Source organism: Pecten maximus, chromosome 19 (assembly GCF_902652985.1).
Source record: "Pecten maximus chromosome 19, xPecMax1.1, whole genome shotgun sequence".
Classification (NCBI taxonomy): domain Eukaryota; kingdom Metazoa; phylum Mollusca; class Bivalvia; order Pectinida; family Pectinidae; genus Pecten; species Pecten maximus.
The window spans coordinates 28204770-28220387 of record NC_047033.1 but is presented as its reverse complement, the minus strand read 5'-3'; the positions used below and the strand labels follow the sequence as shown (position 1 = coordinate 28220387).

Genomic DNA, 15618 nt, shown 5'->3' with positions numbered 1-15618 from the left:
ACCAATCTCTTGTAACAATAACACCCAATTTCTTGTAACCATAGCAACCAATTTCTTGTAACCATAGCAACCGATCTCTTGTAACCATAACCGATCTCTTGTAACCATAACAACCAATTTCTTGTAACCATAGCAACCGATCTCTTGTAACCATAACCGATCTCTTGTAACCATAACAACCAATTTCTCGTAACCATAGCAACCAATTTCTTGTTACCATATAGCAACCTTGGACCAGCTGTTACAACAGGAGAACGTAGTTATAGAATACTGGACGGTGAAGAAACGGAAACTGGAGCAATGTCATCAGTATGTCCTGTTCGAACAGAGCGCCAGGCAGGTTAGTAACAAGCCTTTTCATTGGTTGAATGAATTATGGTCTTAATATATCATGAAAAAATCAGTTTAGGTCAATATATTGTAAAATTTCCATTGGTAATTTCATAGTCTTTTTCATGGTTTTGTGTAATAATGAACACTTGGAATTCATGGTGTCAGAAATATCTTGTTAAGTGGCACTCTCTGGTAGATTTGGACAACGCCATTTCCGTGGCTTTTTATGACGTAAGCTTTCGTATTTTAATGATAGAGCTTTTATTACAATGTCACTATTGAAATAAATGTCATATATTGTTTTTGATGACATATAGATCTTAATAAATTGTTTTGTAATGATTTATCTGATCCTCAATTAGAGGATACTGACATGAGAGAACTTCTTTAGCCTATCACTCACTCACAAGATCTATGTGTGGTACTGGCTGTTGATCGTAACAGGGACTTGTTATAGTCACAGATTCCATAGAATGTTGGAGATTCCATAGAAATGTTGGAGATTCCATAGAAATGTTAGAGATTCCATAGAAATGTTAGAGATTCCATAGAAATGTAGGTTGTGGTTTAGATTTAGGACTTCCTAAATATTACATACATGTATTTTATTTGATACACTGTGTTATAGGCCCTGGATTGGATCAGAGACTTTGGAGAGGCCTTCCTGTCAACACATACACAGGTTGGGGCCAACCAAGGGGAGACTGAGGCACTGCTGAAGGAATACTACGAGTTTAGAAATAGAGCTAAGGTAATGAGCTCCCACATATAGTAGTATTACTTCAGTATTATTATGGTGTTGACCTTGAATGTGACCAAGTATAGCTGACCTTGAATGTGACCAAGTACAGCTGACCTTGATTTGACCAAGTGAAGCTGACCTTGAATGTGACCAAGTACAGCTGACCTTGATTTGACCAAGTACAGCCGACCTTGAATGTGACCCAAGTTAAGCTGACCTTGAATGTGACTAAGTACAGCTGACCTCGAATATGACCAAGTACAGCTGACCTTGAATGTGACCAAGTACAGCTGACCTTGAATGTGACCAAGTAAAGCTGACCTTGAATGTGACCAAGTACAGCTGACCTTGATTTGACCAAGTACAGCCGACCTTGAATGTGACCCAAGTTAAGCTGACCTTGAATGTGACCAAGTACAGCTGACCTTGAATGTGACCAAGTAAAGCTGACCTTGAATGTGACCAAGTACAGCTGACCTTGATTTGACCAAGTACAGCCGACCTTGAATGTGACCCAAGTTAAGCTGACCTTGAATGTGACTAAGTACAGCTGACCTCGAATATGACCAAGTACAGCTGACCTTGAATGTGACCAAGTACAGCTGACCTTGAATGTGACCAAGTATGGCTGACCTATCGCCTAATTGAGCAGATTTAACATTACTGTGGTTTGACCTTTAACCTCAAAGTGAAGCTGATATTTAAACGTACTGTGGAGTTGACATTTAGCCTTACTTTGGATTGACCTTTAGCCTTACTTCGGATTGACCTTTAGCCTTACTTTGGATTAACCTTTAACTAACTGTTAAGTTGACCTTTAACCTGACTTTAGAATTTGCTGATAGGGACAAATTTGACGCTTATTTCATTGTGGTGACCTTTAACCTGAAAAGCAGTATTGGTCTTCAACCGAACCAGAGGAAAATTAATTATGTTTTAAAGTCAGTACTTTTAGATATACAGTAGAAAAGAGCATGCAATAAATACTGAACCTGAAATGGTGTTCACAGTCTGAACACAGATCACAATTCATTTGACAAATCTGTTTAACACAGGAAACCAAAGAGAGTGTCAAACTGCTGCTGTCCCTTGCCAATGGGTTCGTTGCTAAGGGCAACATACATGCAAACAGTATTATGCAGTGGTGCGCCGCTGTGGACAAACGCTACGAAGACTTCGCTACACGCATGACCAAATACAAACAGAAACTGGAGACAACTCTGGGAGTCCAGGAAGAGGTGTGTAGGAACACAAAATTGTAACATGGCTTTAACAAAGAATCATGCTCCATGTAATTCTTTAAAATATGTAATGTAGATTAAAATATCTCAATATTTAAGAGATAAAAATGTAAGAGCTAAATGCTATTCCCTTAATTTTTTTTTTAAAAATCAGCAATATAAACTGCTATATTGTGAGGACAGTTCTCCAAACTTGATATTATGTGCTTAACAGTACTGGCATCAATTCACAAGTCTAATGATCATGAAGATCCTTCACATAGATTTATTTTTGAATTTTATGAAAATTATTTAACAAACTCATGTCTGTAAAAACAGAAAGAAGAACAGAAGGAGAAAGATGAACAGAGACATAGTGATTCGTCCATAGAGGAAAAGGTGCTCCACCAGACTCCTAAGGAGCTTACTGAGGAGAAACGACGCTCGGCGCGGAGACGAGAGTAAGTACCCCTCAATACCCTCGGCACAGAAACTGAGAGTAAGTACCCCTCAATACCCTCGGCACAGAAACCGAGAGTAAGTACCCCTCAATACCCTCGGCACAGAGACGAGAGTAAGTACCCCTCAATACCCTTGGCGCGGAGACGAGAGTAAGTACCCCTCAATACCGTCAGCACAGAAACCGAGAGTAAGTACCCCTCAATACCCTCGGCACAGAAACTGAGAGTAAGTACCCCTCAATACCCTCGGCACGGAGACGAGAGTAAGTACCCCTCAATATCCTCGGCACAGAAACTGAGAGTAAGTACCCCTCAATACCCTCGGCACAGAAACCGAGAGTAAGTACCCCTCAATACCCTCGGTACAGAGACAAGAGTAAGTACCCCTCAATACCGTCAGCACAGAAACCGAGAGTAAGTACCCCTCAATACCCTCGGCACAGAGACGAGAATTAGTACCCCTCAATACCCTCATTACCGAGACGTGAGTTACCCCTCAATACCCTCGACATGGAGACAAGAGTTAGTACCCCTCAATACCCTCGACACGGAGACGAGAGTTAGTACCCCTCAATACCCTCGGCACAGAAACTGAGAGTAAGTACCCCTCAATACCCTCGGCACGGAGACGAGAGTAAGTACCCCTCAATATCCTCGGCACAGAAACTGAGAGTAAGTACCCCTCAATACCCTCGGCACAGAAACCGAGAGTAAGTACCCCTCAATACCCTCGGTACAGAGACAAGAGTAAGTACCCCTCAATACCGTCAGCACAGAAACCGAGAGTAAGTACCCCTCAATACCCTCGGCACAGAGACGAGAATTAGTACCCCTCAATACCCTCATTACCGAGACGTGAGTTACCCCTCAATACCCTCGACATGGAGACAAGAGTTAGTACCCCTCAATACCCTCGACACGGAGACGAGAGTTAGTACCCCTCAATACCCTCGGCACAGAGACGAGAGTTAGTACCCCTCAATACTCTCGGCACGGAGACGAGAGTAAGTACCCCTCAATACCCTCGGCACGGAGACGAGAGTAAGTACCCCTCAATACCCTCGGCACGGAGACGAGAGTTAGTACCCCTCAATACCCTCGGCACGGAGACGAGAGTTAGTACCCCTCAATACCCTCGGCACGGAGACGAGAGTTAGTACCCCTCAATACCCTCGGCACAGAGACGAGAGTTAGTAACCCTCAATACCCTCGGCACAGAGACGAGAGTTAGTACCCCTCAATACCCTCGGCGCGGAGACGAGAGTAAGTACCCTTCAATACCCTCGGCACAGAAACTGAGAGTAAGTACCCCTCAATACCCTCGGCACAGAGACGAGAATTAGTACCCCTCAATACCCTCAGCACAGAGACGAGAATTAGTACCCCTGAATACCCTCAGCACGGAGACCAGAGTAAGTACCCCTCAATACCCTCGGCATGGAGACAAAAGTTAGTACCCCTCAATACCCTCGGCACGGAGACGAGAGTAAGTAACCCTCAATACCCTCGGCACGGAGACGAGAGTTAGTACCCCTCAATACCCTCGGCACGAGATGAAAGTAAGTACCCTTCAATACCCTCAGCACGGAGACGATAGTTAGTACCCCTCAATACCCTCGGCATGGAGACGAGAGTAAGAACCCCTCAATACCCTCGGCACGGAGACGAGAGTTAGTACCCCTCAATACCCTCGGCACGGAGACGAGAGTAAGTACCCCTCAATACCCTCGGCACGGAGATGAGAGTAAGTATCCCTCAATACCCTCGGTACGGAGACGAGAGTAAGTCCCTATATATAGTATATACTGATTTAATCTTCATTAAGTTTTAAAACAAAATATTGTAGGTTGTATGATTTGCTGACAAAGATTCCTGTGTGGCTGGTTTTGGTGAATTATTAATAAAATACTTCAGTAATTTAGATTGGAGGTTATAATGGGCTTTAAAAAAAATCTATTCTCAACTGACAAATCACTCATACTGGCTATAGACTTCATTTGAATATTTGATGATTTATTTGATCTTTTTATATTAATATTTTATGTGTGAGTCATATATTTGATATTTGATATTTTGTCTATGATATTTAATAATTTACGTGTGATTTACTGTTGTCCAGGTTTATAATGGCAGAACTACTACAGACTGAGAGGACTTATGTTAAGGATCTTGAGATTTGTATAAAGGTGAGTCCCTGGATTATTGTGGTTCGGAGATGATTTCTATTGTTAGACTGGTACACACAGAGAATCTCATTCTCAGACATTGACAGAATCATAGAAAGCTCTTTAATGTATGTTTCTCTGATTGAAAATTTAAAATTTCATCTTCAAATTTCTTAAATGTTTTAAACGGATCTTACCTATTATTCTCTGTATCATTTTGACAAGATGAATTTTCAATTTTGATACAAGATAACCTGTTATCTTGGATGAAAAATAATATGTAGTAATTGTAATTTTTTGTAAATATTTGAAAATTAATATTTGAATATTCTGGTGTGAAGAAAAAAAAAAAATTTAAATTAAGAAAATGGAAATGAATATTTTGTTATGAATTTGAAGATTTCTGATGATTGTTATTAATATATAAGGATATAATAGGAACGTAATTGAAACTGCTTTAGGTCAATTGGTTGGATAAGTGTTACATCCTCCAGTATATATCCAAAGTTTTGGGCTCTAGTTGGTGTGGTTGTCGTTGTTCTGGCCTGTTGTTCGGGCTCTAGTTGGGGTGGTTGGCGTTGTTCGGGCTCTTGTTGGGGTGGTTGATGTTGTTCGGGCTCTAGTTGGGGTGGTTGGCGTTGTTCAGGCTCTAGTTGGGGTGGTTGGTGTTGTTGGGGCCTGTTGTTCGGGCTCTAGTTGGGGTGGTTGGTGTTGTTTGGGCTCTAGTTGGGGTGGTTGGTGTTGTTGGGGCTCTAGTTGGGGTGGTTGGTGTTGTTCGGGCTCTAGTTGGGGTGGTTGGTGTTGTTCGGGCTCTAGTTGGGGTGGTTGGTGTTGTTCGGGCTCTAGTTGGGGTGGTTGGTGTTGTTCGGGCTCTAGTTGGTTTGTGTTGTTCAGGAGGATACTGGCTATCCTGCATTGTCATGGATGTGTCCCTGGACACTTTTGGACAGTTTCTATGGACAGCATGAAATGGGCCTCCAGTGAGGAATCCACCAGCTACTACAAAGCTACCTCTCCTCAGAATGACTCGGGCTGTCACAGTAAACCCCCCAAAAAGTAACAGAAATTGAAAGTCTGTAAAATCTAAAGATGTACAATATTGTTGTGTTGATGTTTTTGCAGTGCTACCAGAATGAAATGATGATCAACACAAATAATGTACCGCTAGGAATTGTGGGAAAGTACAAAGTCATCTTCTGTAACATTGAGGAGATACACGACTTCCACAATAGGTAGGTCGCCCGCAAAGATGTTTGTCTTTATAATGAGACACCACATGTGAGAAACAATGTAACAAACTTGTTTTCATTTGTTGCCATGGTTACAATGAAATGTTGATTCCGTACATTGTCATGGTTACATAGAACCATAGTTATATAAAAACGTACAGTCAAATTTTTAGCACAAAAGATATTTTGATAATTCTCTTATCTTGTTGACAGGATCTTTCTGAAGGAACTGGAGAAATATGAGACAATACCTGAAGATGTTGGTCATTGTTTTGTTACTTGGGTAAGTCTTGTTAAAAAAAAAAAAAAAAATCTAATTCTGAATTAACATTGATAACACAATAACAAAATATGAACAGAAATAAAGATATGTGTGGAGACCCCGGAAATAGCACAAGGAGGTACAGACCAGATGTTCCAAAAGAGCAAGTGTCTTCATTGATGACACCCGCCATGCCTATAGGTATGAGGTACCATTAAAGGTCAATTCTGATATAAGTTCCAATGTCAAAATGAGAACTAGCTTGATGACAATGAAGCTACTATGCATATATGTCAACAAGCTTTAATTACATCTGATAAATCAGAATTTACTCGCTGTAGGATGTACTCGCTTAACAGAATTTACTCACTGTAGGATGTACTCACTTAACAGAATTTACTTGCTGTAGGATGTACCCACTTAACAGAATTTACTAGCGGTAGGATGTACCCACTTAACAGAATTTACTAGCGGTAGGATGTACTCACTTAACAGAATTTACTCGCCGTAGGATGTACTCGCTTAACAGAATTTACTCGCCGTAGGATGTACTCACTTAACAGAATTTACTAGCTGTAGGATGTACTCACTTAACAGAATTTACTCGCTGTAGGATGTACTCACTTAACAGAATTTACTAGCCGTAGGATGTACTCACTTAACAGAATTTACTCGCTGTAGGATGTACTCACTTAACAGAATTTACTAGCGGTAGGATGTACTCACTTAACAGAATTTACTCACTGTAGTATGTACTCACTTAACAGAATTTACTAGCCGTAGGATGTACTCACTTAACAGAATTTACTCGCTGTAGGATGTACTCACTTAACAGAATTTACTTGCCGTAGGATGTACTCACTTAACAGAATTTACTCACTGTAGGATGTACCCACTTAACAGAATTTACTAGCGGTAGGATGTACTCACTTAACAGAATTTACTAGCGGTAGGATGTACTCACTTAACAGAATTTACTTGCCGTAGGATGTACTCACTTAACAGAATTTACTCGCTGTAGGATGTACCCACTTAACAGAATTTACTAGCCGTAGGATGTACCCATTTGACAGAATTTACTAGCCGTAGGATGTACTCACTTAACAGAATTTACTCGCTGTAGGATGTACTCACTTAACAGAATTTACTTGCCGTAGGATGTACTCACTTAACAGAATTTACTCGCTGTAGTACTCACTTAACAGAATTTACTCGCCGTAGGATGTACTCACTTAACAGAATTTACTTGCCGTAGGATGTACTCACTTAACAGAATTTACTCGCTGTAGGATGTACTCACTTAACAGAATTTACTAGCTGTAGGATGTACTCACTTAACAGAATTTACTAGCTGTAGGATGTACTCACTTAACAGAATTTACTCGCTGTAGGATGTACTCACTTAACAGAATTTACTCGCTGTAGTACTCACTTAACAGAATTTACTCGCTGTAGGATGTACTCACTTAACAGAATTTACTCGCTGTAGTACTCACTTAACAGAATTTACTAGCGGTAGGATGTACTCACTTAACAGAATTTACTCGCTGTAGGATGTACTCACTTAACAGAATTTACTCGCTGTAGGATGTACTCACTTAACAGAATTACTAGCGGTAGGATGAACTCATTTTCGTGTGGCAACTCTCTTACCCTGTATCAATCTTCCAGGCAGAATTGGCATTCGTCAGACTGTAAATGCCATGACTTTTGTTACTATTATGATGTCATAAAATTGTCACCCTGAGCAGCAAAACTGAACCTTTTATTTGAAAAATAGAGATGATGAATTTGTTGTATTTTCAGGCGGCTAAATTTTCAATATATGTGACATATTGTAAGAATAAGCCGGATTCCAACCAGCTCTTGGTCGAACACGCTGGCACATTTTTTGAGGTAAGTGTCTTTTTTCCTGAAGTGGATGGGATGTTTGGTGACAGATGAAATATTTATACTTCAATTTTAGGTTTGATGTGAAACATAACACAAATATCTAAGGGAGATAATTGCTAGATAATCTTGTTCGAATAGTTGATATAATAAAAGTAGAAGTTATGTATTCCAAGGGAGATAATTATCACAAATTACCAGAATATTTTGTTAAGTGATATGCACCAGGTAGCATTAAGGGTGGTATTATCCTTAAGGGAGGTAACTCCAGCACAAATCTTAAAGATATAATGGTCAAATTATTCAGGAGATAACTGTATTTTGTCAAATTCTAGGTTATTATTCAAAGACATGTAACTCAAAAAACTTACAATTGTGATAAGCTAAGCTTCCATATATTCTTAAGGGAGGTAACTTTTACATGTACTGAAGGAATGGTACCATATATCCTATAAAAGAGAAATGAAATTAATGGTATGATGTATATAGCATATTGTACATCCTTATGGGAGGTAACTCTCACATGTACTAAAGGAATGGTATATAAGGTACCATATGTCCTTAAGGGAAGTAACTCTCACATGTAATATAAGGTACCATATGTCATTAAGAGAAGTAACTATCACATGTAATATAAGGTACCATATGTCCTTAAGGGAAGTAACTCTCACATGTAATATAAGGTACCATATGTCCTTAAGGGAAGTAACTCTCACATGTAATATAATGTACCATATGTCCTTAAGGGAAGTAACTCTCACATGTAATATAAGGTACCATATGTCCTTAAGGGAAGTAACTCTCACATGCAATATAAGGTACCATATGTCCTTAAGGGAAGTAACTCTCACATGTAATATAAGGTACCATATGTCCTTAAGGGAAAGTAACTCTCACATGTAATATAAGATACCATATGTCCTTAAGGAAAGTAACTCTCACATGTAATATAAGGTACCATATGTCCTTAAGGGAAGTAACTCTCACATGTAATATAAGGTACCATATGTCCTTAAGGGAAGTAACTCTCACATGTAATATAAGGTACCATATGTCCTTAAGGGAAGTAACTCTCACATGTACTACAGGGATGGTATAAAGTACCATGTACTTAGGCAAAGTGCAAGGATAATGCTGGTTAAAAAAGATAGAAAATTAAAGAATTTGAATATTTTTCCCTTAATTTTTGCAGGAATGTCAGCAGAAACACAAATTAAATGAACCATTGGCATCTTACCTCATCAAACCAGTCCAGAGGATCACGAAATACCAACTTCTGCTTAAGGACCTTTTGTCATGCTGTGAGGCCCACACAGGGGAAATCAAGGTAAGGGGGCCCAAAGGGGGGAAATACAGGGTCAGAAACCATCACCGGGGTATTATAAGTAAAAAGAGGCCAAATGAGGGGAATCCAGGCAACACCATAGAAATCTAGAGTAGAATAGGGGAAATGAAATTATTGGGTATTAAAAGAGGAATAAACAAGAGGAATTAGGGAAATCAGGAATGAAAGAAAGGAAATAACATTTTAAATATCTGAAGAGCTACTTTTGAAAAAAATTGAACTCTCGGTTTTCTTATTGTCATGTTGAAGTATGACCTTTGTTGACCTGACCTTTGTTGACCTTGGCACACAGGATGGTCTGGAGGTAATGGCGTGTGTACCTAAGAAGGCTAACGACGCCATGCACCTGTCCTTGTTGGAGGGGATGGAGGATAGTTTAGAGGCCCTGGGGGAAGTGGTCCTCCAGGATAACTTCATGGTGTGGGAACCAAAACAACTCATCAAAAAGGGCCGGGACCGACATATCTTCCTGTTCGACGCGTGCCTCATTTTCGCCAAAGAGGTCAAGGACAGCAACGGGAAGGCCAAATACATGTACAAGTTTAAACTGATGGTAGGTATGAAAATACATGTATGTTTAAACTGATTGTAGGTATGAAAATACAGGTACAAGTTTAAACTGATGGTAGGTATGAAAATACATGTATGTTTAAACTGATTGTAGGTATGAAAATACAGGTACAAGTTTAAACTAATGGTAGGTATGAAATACATGTACAAGTTTAAACTGATAATAGGTATGAAAATACAGGTACAAGTTTAAACTAATGGTAGGTATGAAAATACATGTATGTTTAAACTGATTGTAGGTATGAAAATACAGGTACAAGTTTAAACTGATGGTAGGTATGAAAATACAGGTACAAGTTTAAACTGATGGTAGGTATGAAAATACATGTACAAGTTTAAACTAATGGTAGATAGGAAATACAGGTACAAGTTTAAACTGATGGTAGGTATGAAAATACAGGTACAAGTTTAAACTGATTGTAGGTATGAAAATACAGGTACAAGTTTAAACTAATGGTAGGTATGAAAATACAGGTACAAGTTTAAACTGATTGTAGGTATGAAAATACAGGTACAAGTTTAAACTGATGGTAGGTATGAAAATACAGGTACAAGTTTAAACTGATGGTAGGTATGAAAATACAGGTACAAGTTTAAACTGATTGTAGGTATGAAAATACAGGTATGTTTAAACTGATTGTAGGTATGAAAATACATGTACAAGTTTAAACTGATAATAGGTATGAAAATACAGGTACAAGTTTAAACTGATTGTAGGTATGAAAATACATGTACAAGTTTAAACTAATGGTAGATAGGAAATACAGGTATGTTTAAACTGATGGTAGGTATGAAAATACAGGTACAAGTTTAAACTAATGGTAGATAGGAAATACATGTACAAGTTTAAACTGATGGTAGGTATGAAAATACAGGTACAAGTTTAAACTAATGGTAGGTATGAAATACACGTACAAGTTTAAACTGATGGTAGGTATGAAAATACATGTATATTTAAACTCATGGTGTGTTGTGAAATATATGTGCATGTTTATACTAATGGAAGACTGCAAACATACAAACGAAAAATCACAACAGACAGAATAATGGAAGGAAAATTAATGGTAGGTAACAGAGGATGAAATCATAAACGTAAAAGAAAGAAAAAAAGGAAAAATAGAATAGGTAGATTGGTAGTCATAAGCAGAAAAAAAATTTAAAAGATATTTTATGAAGATTGTTCTTTTGTTGATTTAGAATGATAAAAAGGAAAAAAAAAAAAACAAATTAACATAACAGGGTTAACAACAACAACAACAGCTAGCTTCCAAGTATAGTTTCTCCAATTGATTTAATATTAATCACTATGACCCAGCTTCCCTACATACCTCCGGGTATCCGGCTGAAGACTTTAGGAGATCTATATTCACCCAAGTATTAACCATGGTGTTGGTTCTATTCCTCATACCTTATCAAAATAACACAGAATGTTTTACAAAAAAGTGAAGACTTTTCTTAAGTGGCTAGAGTTATTTTAATTCTGTTTATCAATAAAATTTGACAGTCATATATTGGTACATTTTCTCAGGCACTATCTTGCAGAATAAAACCAAAATTAGCATGAATGTTGATGATGTTAAAAATATCACTCAGTGATTTTTTGTTGCATTGACACTAGAAAAATTGCTAGAGAACAATGTAGCAATGATAAAGTTTTTAAAATGAAATTAGAAGAAAAAAAAAAAAAAAAAAATCCAAATCAGTGGCACCAAAATCAGATCAGTATTAAATTCCCGTGGTATGGCTAAGCCTTTCAGAGTCTGATTCTTCTTTGCCAAGCAGTTCTGAACACTTGACACCTTTTTGTTTCAATTTTTTCTCAGATTTCGGATATAAATATTACGGAGCACATAGAAGGGGACGAGACAAAGTTCGCTCTGTGGACGGGTCGGGCTCCGATCTCGGATTACCGGATCATACTAAAGTGCTCCAATCTGGATGTGAAACAGACGTGGGTAAAGAAACTGCGTGAACTCATGCAGGACCGTATGTTGTACAAGTTTAAACCGGCACCCAAGGTGTTCCATCCCACCAAGGAGCCTGTCCTTGGAGTCTACAAGAGGTCAGTATCGAACACACTATATGTCACATAATCAGCCTGTTATCTAGTACATTCACCTGTGTAATAGTTTTGCATGTTATATACCTTGGTGCGATTTCATTGGCTCCTCCAGTCAAAAATCAATTGTGATAGCATGTTATGGACAAATACATTTTAGAAATGGCACAACAAAATGGCGAAACCTGACAGAATTTATGTATTCTTGACCAACAATGAGTCAAAAATTTTCGATAAATGAGTGAGTTTTGTTTTCTTTAGAAAAATGTAAATATTATTGACATGAAGATATACACCAAATATGATGACACCTGTGTAGTACGGTGACACCTGTGTGGTAAGGTGACAGCAGTGTGGTACGGTGACACCTGTGTGGTACAGTGACATCTGTGTGGTATGGTGACACCTGTGTGGTATGATGACACCTGTGTGGTACGGTGACACCTGTTTGGTATAGTGACACCTGTGTGGTACAGTGACACCTGTGTGTACGGTGACACCTGTGTGGTATGGTGACATCTGTGCGGTATGGTGACACCTGTGTGGTATGGTGACACCTGTGTGGTATGGTGACACCTGTGTGGTATGGTGACACCTGTGTGGTATGGTGACACCTGTGTGGTACAGTGACATTTGTGTTGTAAGGTGACACCTGTGTGGTACGGTGACACCTGTGTGACATGGTGACACCTGTTTGGTATAGTGACACCTGTGTGTACGGTGACACCTGTGTGGTATGGTGACACCTGTGTGGTACGGTGACACCTGTTTGGTACGGTGACACCTGTTTGGTATGGTGACACCTGTGTGGTACGGTGACACCTGTGTGTTATGATGACACCTGTGTGGTATAGTGACACCTGTGTGGTATGGTGACACCTGTGTGGTATGGTAACACCTGTGTGGTATGGTAACACCTGTGTGGTATAGTGACACCTGTGTGGTATGGTGACACCTGTGTAGTACGGTGACACCTGTGTGGTATGGTGATACCTGTGTGGTATGGTGACACCTGTGTGGTATGGTGACACTTGTGTGGTACGATGACACCTGTGTGGTATGGTGACACCTGTGTGGTAAGGTGACACCTGTGTGGTACGGTGACACCTGTGTGGTATGGTGACACCTGTGTGGTACGGTGACACCTGTGTGTACGGTGACACCTGTGTGGTATGGTGATACCTGTGTGGTATGGTGACACCTGTGTGGTACGATGACACCTGTGTGGTATGGTGACACCTGTGTGGTATGGTAACACCTGTGTGGTATGGTGACACCTGTGTGGTATGGTGACACCTGTGTGGTATGGTGACACCTGTGTGGTACGGTGACACCTGTGTGGTATGGTGACACCTGTGTGGTACGATGGCACCTGTGTGGTACGATGGCACCTGTGTGGTATGACACCTGTGTGGTATGGTGACACTTGTTTGGTATGGTGACACCTGTTTGTACGGTGACACCTTTGTGGTATGGTGACACCTGTGTGGTATGGTGACACCTGTGTGTTACGGTGACACCTGTGTGGTACGATGACACCTGTGTGGTATGGTGACACCTGTGTGGTATGGTGACACCTGTGTGGTATGGTGACACCTGTGTTGTATGGTGACATCTGTGTGGTAAGGTGATACCTGTGTGGTATGGTGACACCTGTGTGGTATAGTGACACTTGTGTGGTATGGTGACATTTGTGTGGTATGGTGACACCTGTGTGGTACGATGACACCTGTGTGGTTTGGTGACACCTGTGTTGTATGGTGACATCTGTGTGGTATGGTGACACCTGTATGACAGAATATTTCAATATTTTTCACTCATGTTTTACACATGTGAAAATATTGATATTCTGTCATACTCAAGAAATATATGTGATATTAAATGGGAACCATTAAATATCCTCCATATATTGTATGAAGTAAACAAAACAACGCCTCAAAGTTTCTAAGTATTTGTTCCGTCTTTCAGAGAGTATGACAGTGATATTGGTTCTCTGGAGGACCTTCCAATGGAGCGACGAGAATCGCTGACTTCTATGAATTCCACCGCTACCACAGGAACCACCGACAGCAGCAGCAGCGGGGGCGTCATCAAGGTCAGATACATGTTTTATTTATATGTATATACTTTGCCAACAGTAGTGAGGGCATCATCAAGGTCAGAGACATGTTTTATTTATATATCTGTACTTGAGTAGTGAGGGTGTCATCAAGGTCATAGACATGTTTTATTTATATATCTGTACTTGAGTAGTGAGGGCGTCATCAAGGTCAGAGACATGTTTTATTTATATATCTATACTTGAGTAGTGAGGGCGTCATCAAGGTCATAGACATATTTTATTTATATGTATATACTTGAGTAGTGAGGGCGTCATCAAGGTCATGCATGGACATGTTTTATTTATATATCTATACTTGAGTAGTGAGGGCATCATCAAGGTCATAGAAATATTTTATTTATATATCTATACTTGGTCAACAGTAGTGAGGGCGTCATCAAGGTCATAAACATGTTTTATTTATATATCTATACTTGAGTAGTGAGGGCGTCATCTAGGTCAGAGACATATTTTATTTATATATCTATACTTGGTCAACAGTAGTGAGGGCGTCATCAAGGTCAGAGACATGTTTTATTTATATATCTATACTTGAGTAGTGAGGGCGTCATCTAGGTCATAGACATGTTTTATTGATATAATCCTACCTTATCCCAGTGTCAAGATTAACAAGAGGAATATGAGTGAAGCCTGCTGGCTGCAGAGTTAGATATTTTGCACTTGTCAACCTATTAGTGTGTGACACTGCATAAAGATCAAAGTTTAAAAAGATCTCCATCTGGAGGACACCAAATGTGCCTTACCCCAGTTGGTTACACTAGTGATAAGGATCTAACAGTGTTAGGAATCACTCTGTGTCCCTACATGGTTAAAAAGGCCAAGCCTTGTTAAATACATGTTTTTGTCTGTCAGTGTGACAATCACTAAGGCAAGAAGGGAGGGATATATCACTTTACTAACCTGGGCTCAGTATTGGGGCAGTTTGTATCAGCTGGTCTATATACCCATGTACAGTGAAGTTCAACGCAGACTTTGGTGATTCAAAGAAAACCTCTCTCTCTACCAAGTAACCTCTCCACCGAAGAGAGAGAGACACACACAATGGGATCATTTTTTTCAGGCTTAATTGTCTTTTTTGCTAGTGATAATGAACTTGTGACTTTAAAGGAATTTAAAGGTAGGGGTTGGTTAGACTGAGGAGAGATGGTAAGGAGGTTGGTATAGACTGAGTGAGTGAGGGAGATGGTAAGGAGGTTGGTATAGACTGAGGAGAGATGGTA

The 15618-nt window shown here is 39.7% G+C and overlaps 1 protein-coding gene across 1 annotated transcript in view; it reads left to right on the top strand.

Moving 5' to 3' along the window:
* Positions 1-15618, top strand: part of LOC117317924 (kalirin-like) — a gene marked incomplete at its 3' end in the record, with an annotated part of 212002 nt that overhangs the window by 72602 nt on the left and 123782 nt on the right. Inside the window, 12 exon segments of the mRNA XM_033872893.1 lie at positions 225-340; positions 962-1084; positions 2131-2313; positions 2635-2756; positions 4876-4942; positions 6044-6153; positions 6364-6433; positions 8219-8308; positions 9495-9629; positions 9940-10200; positions 12041-12279; positions 14245-14371. Of these exon segments, the coding sequence (XP_033728784.1) occupies positions 225-340; positions 962-1084; positions 2131-2313; positions 2635-2756; positions 4876-4942; positions 6044-6153; positions 6364-6433; positions 8219-8308; positions 9495-9629; positions 9940-10200; positions 12041-12279; positions 14245-14371 (1643 nt within the window).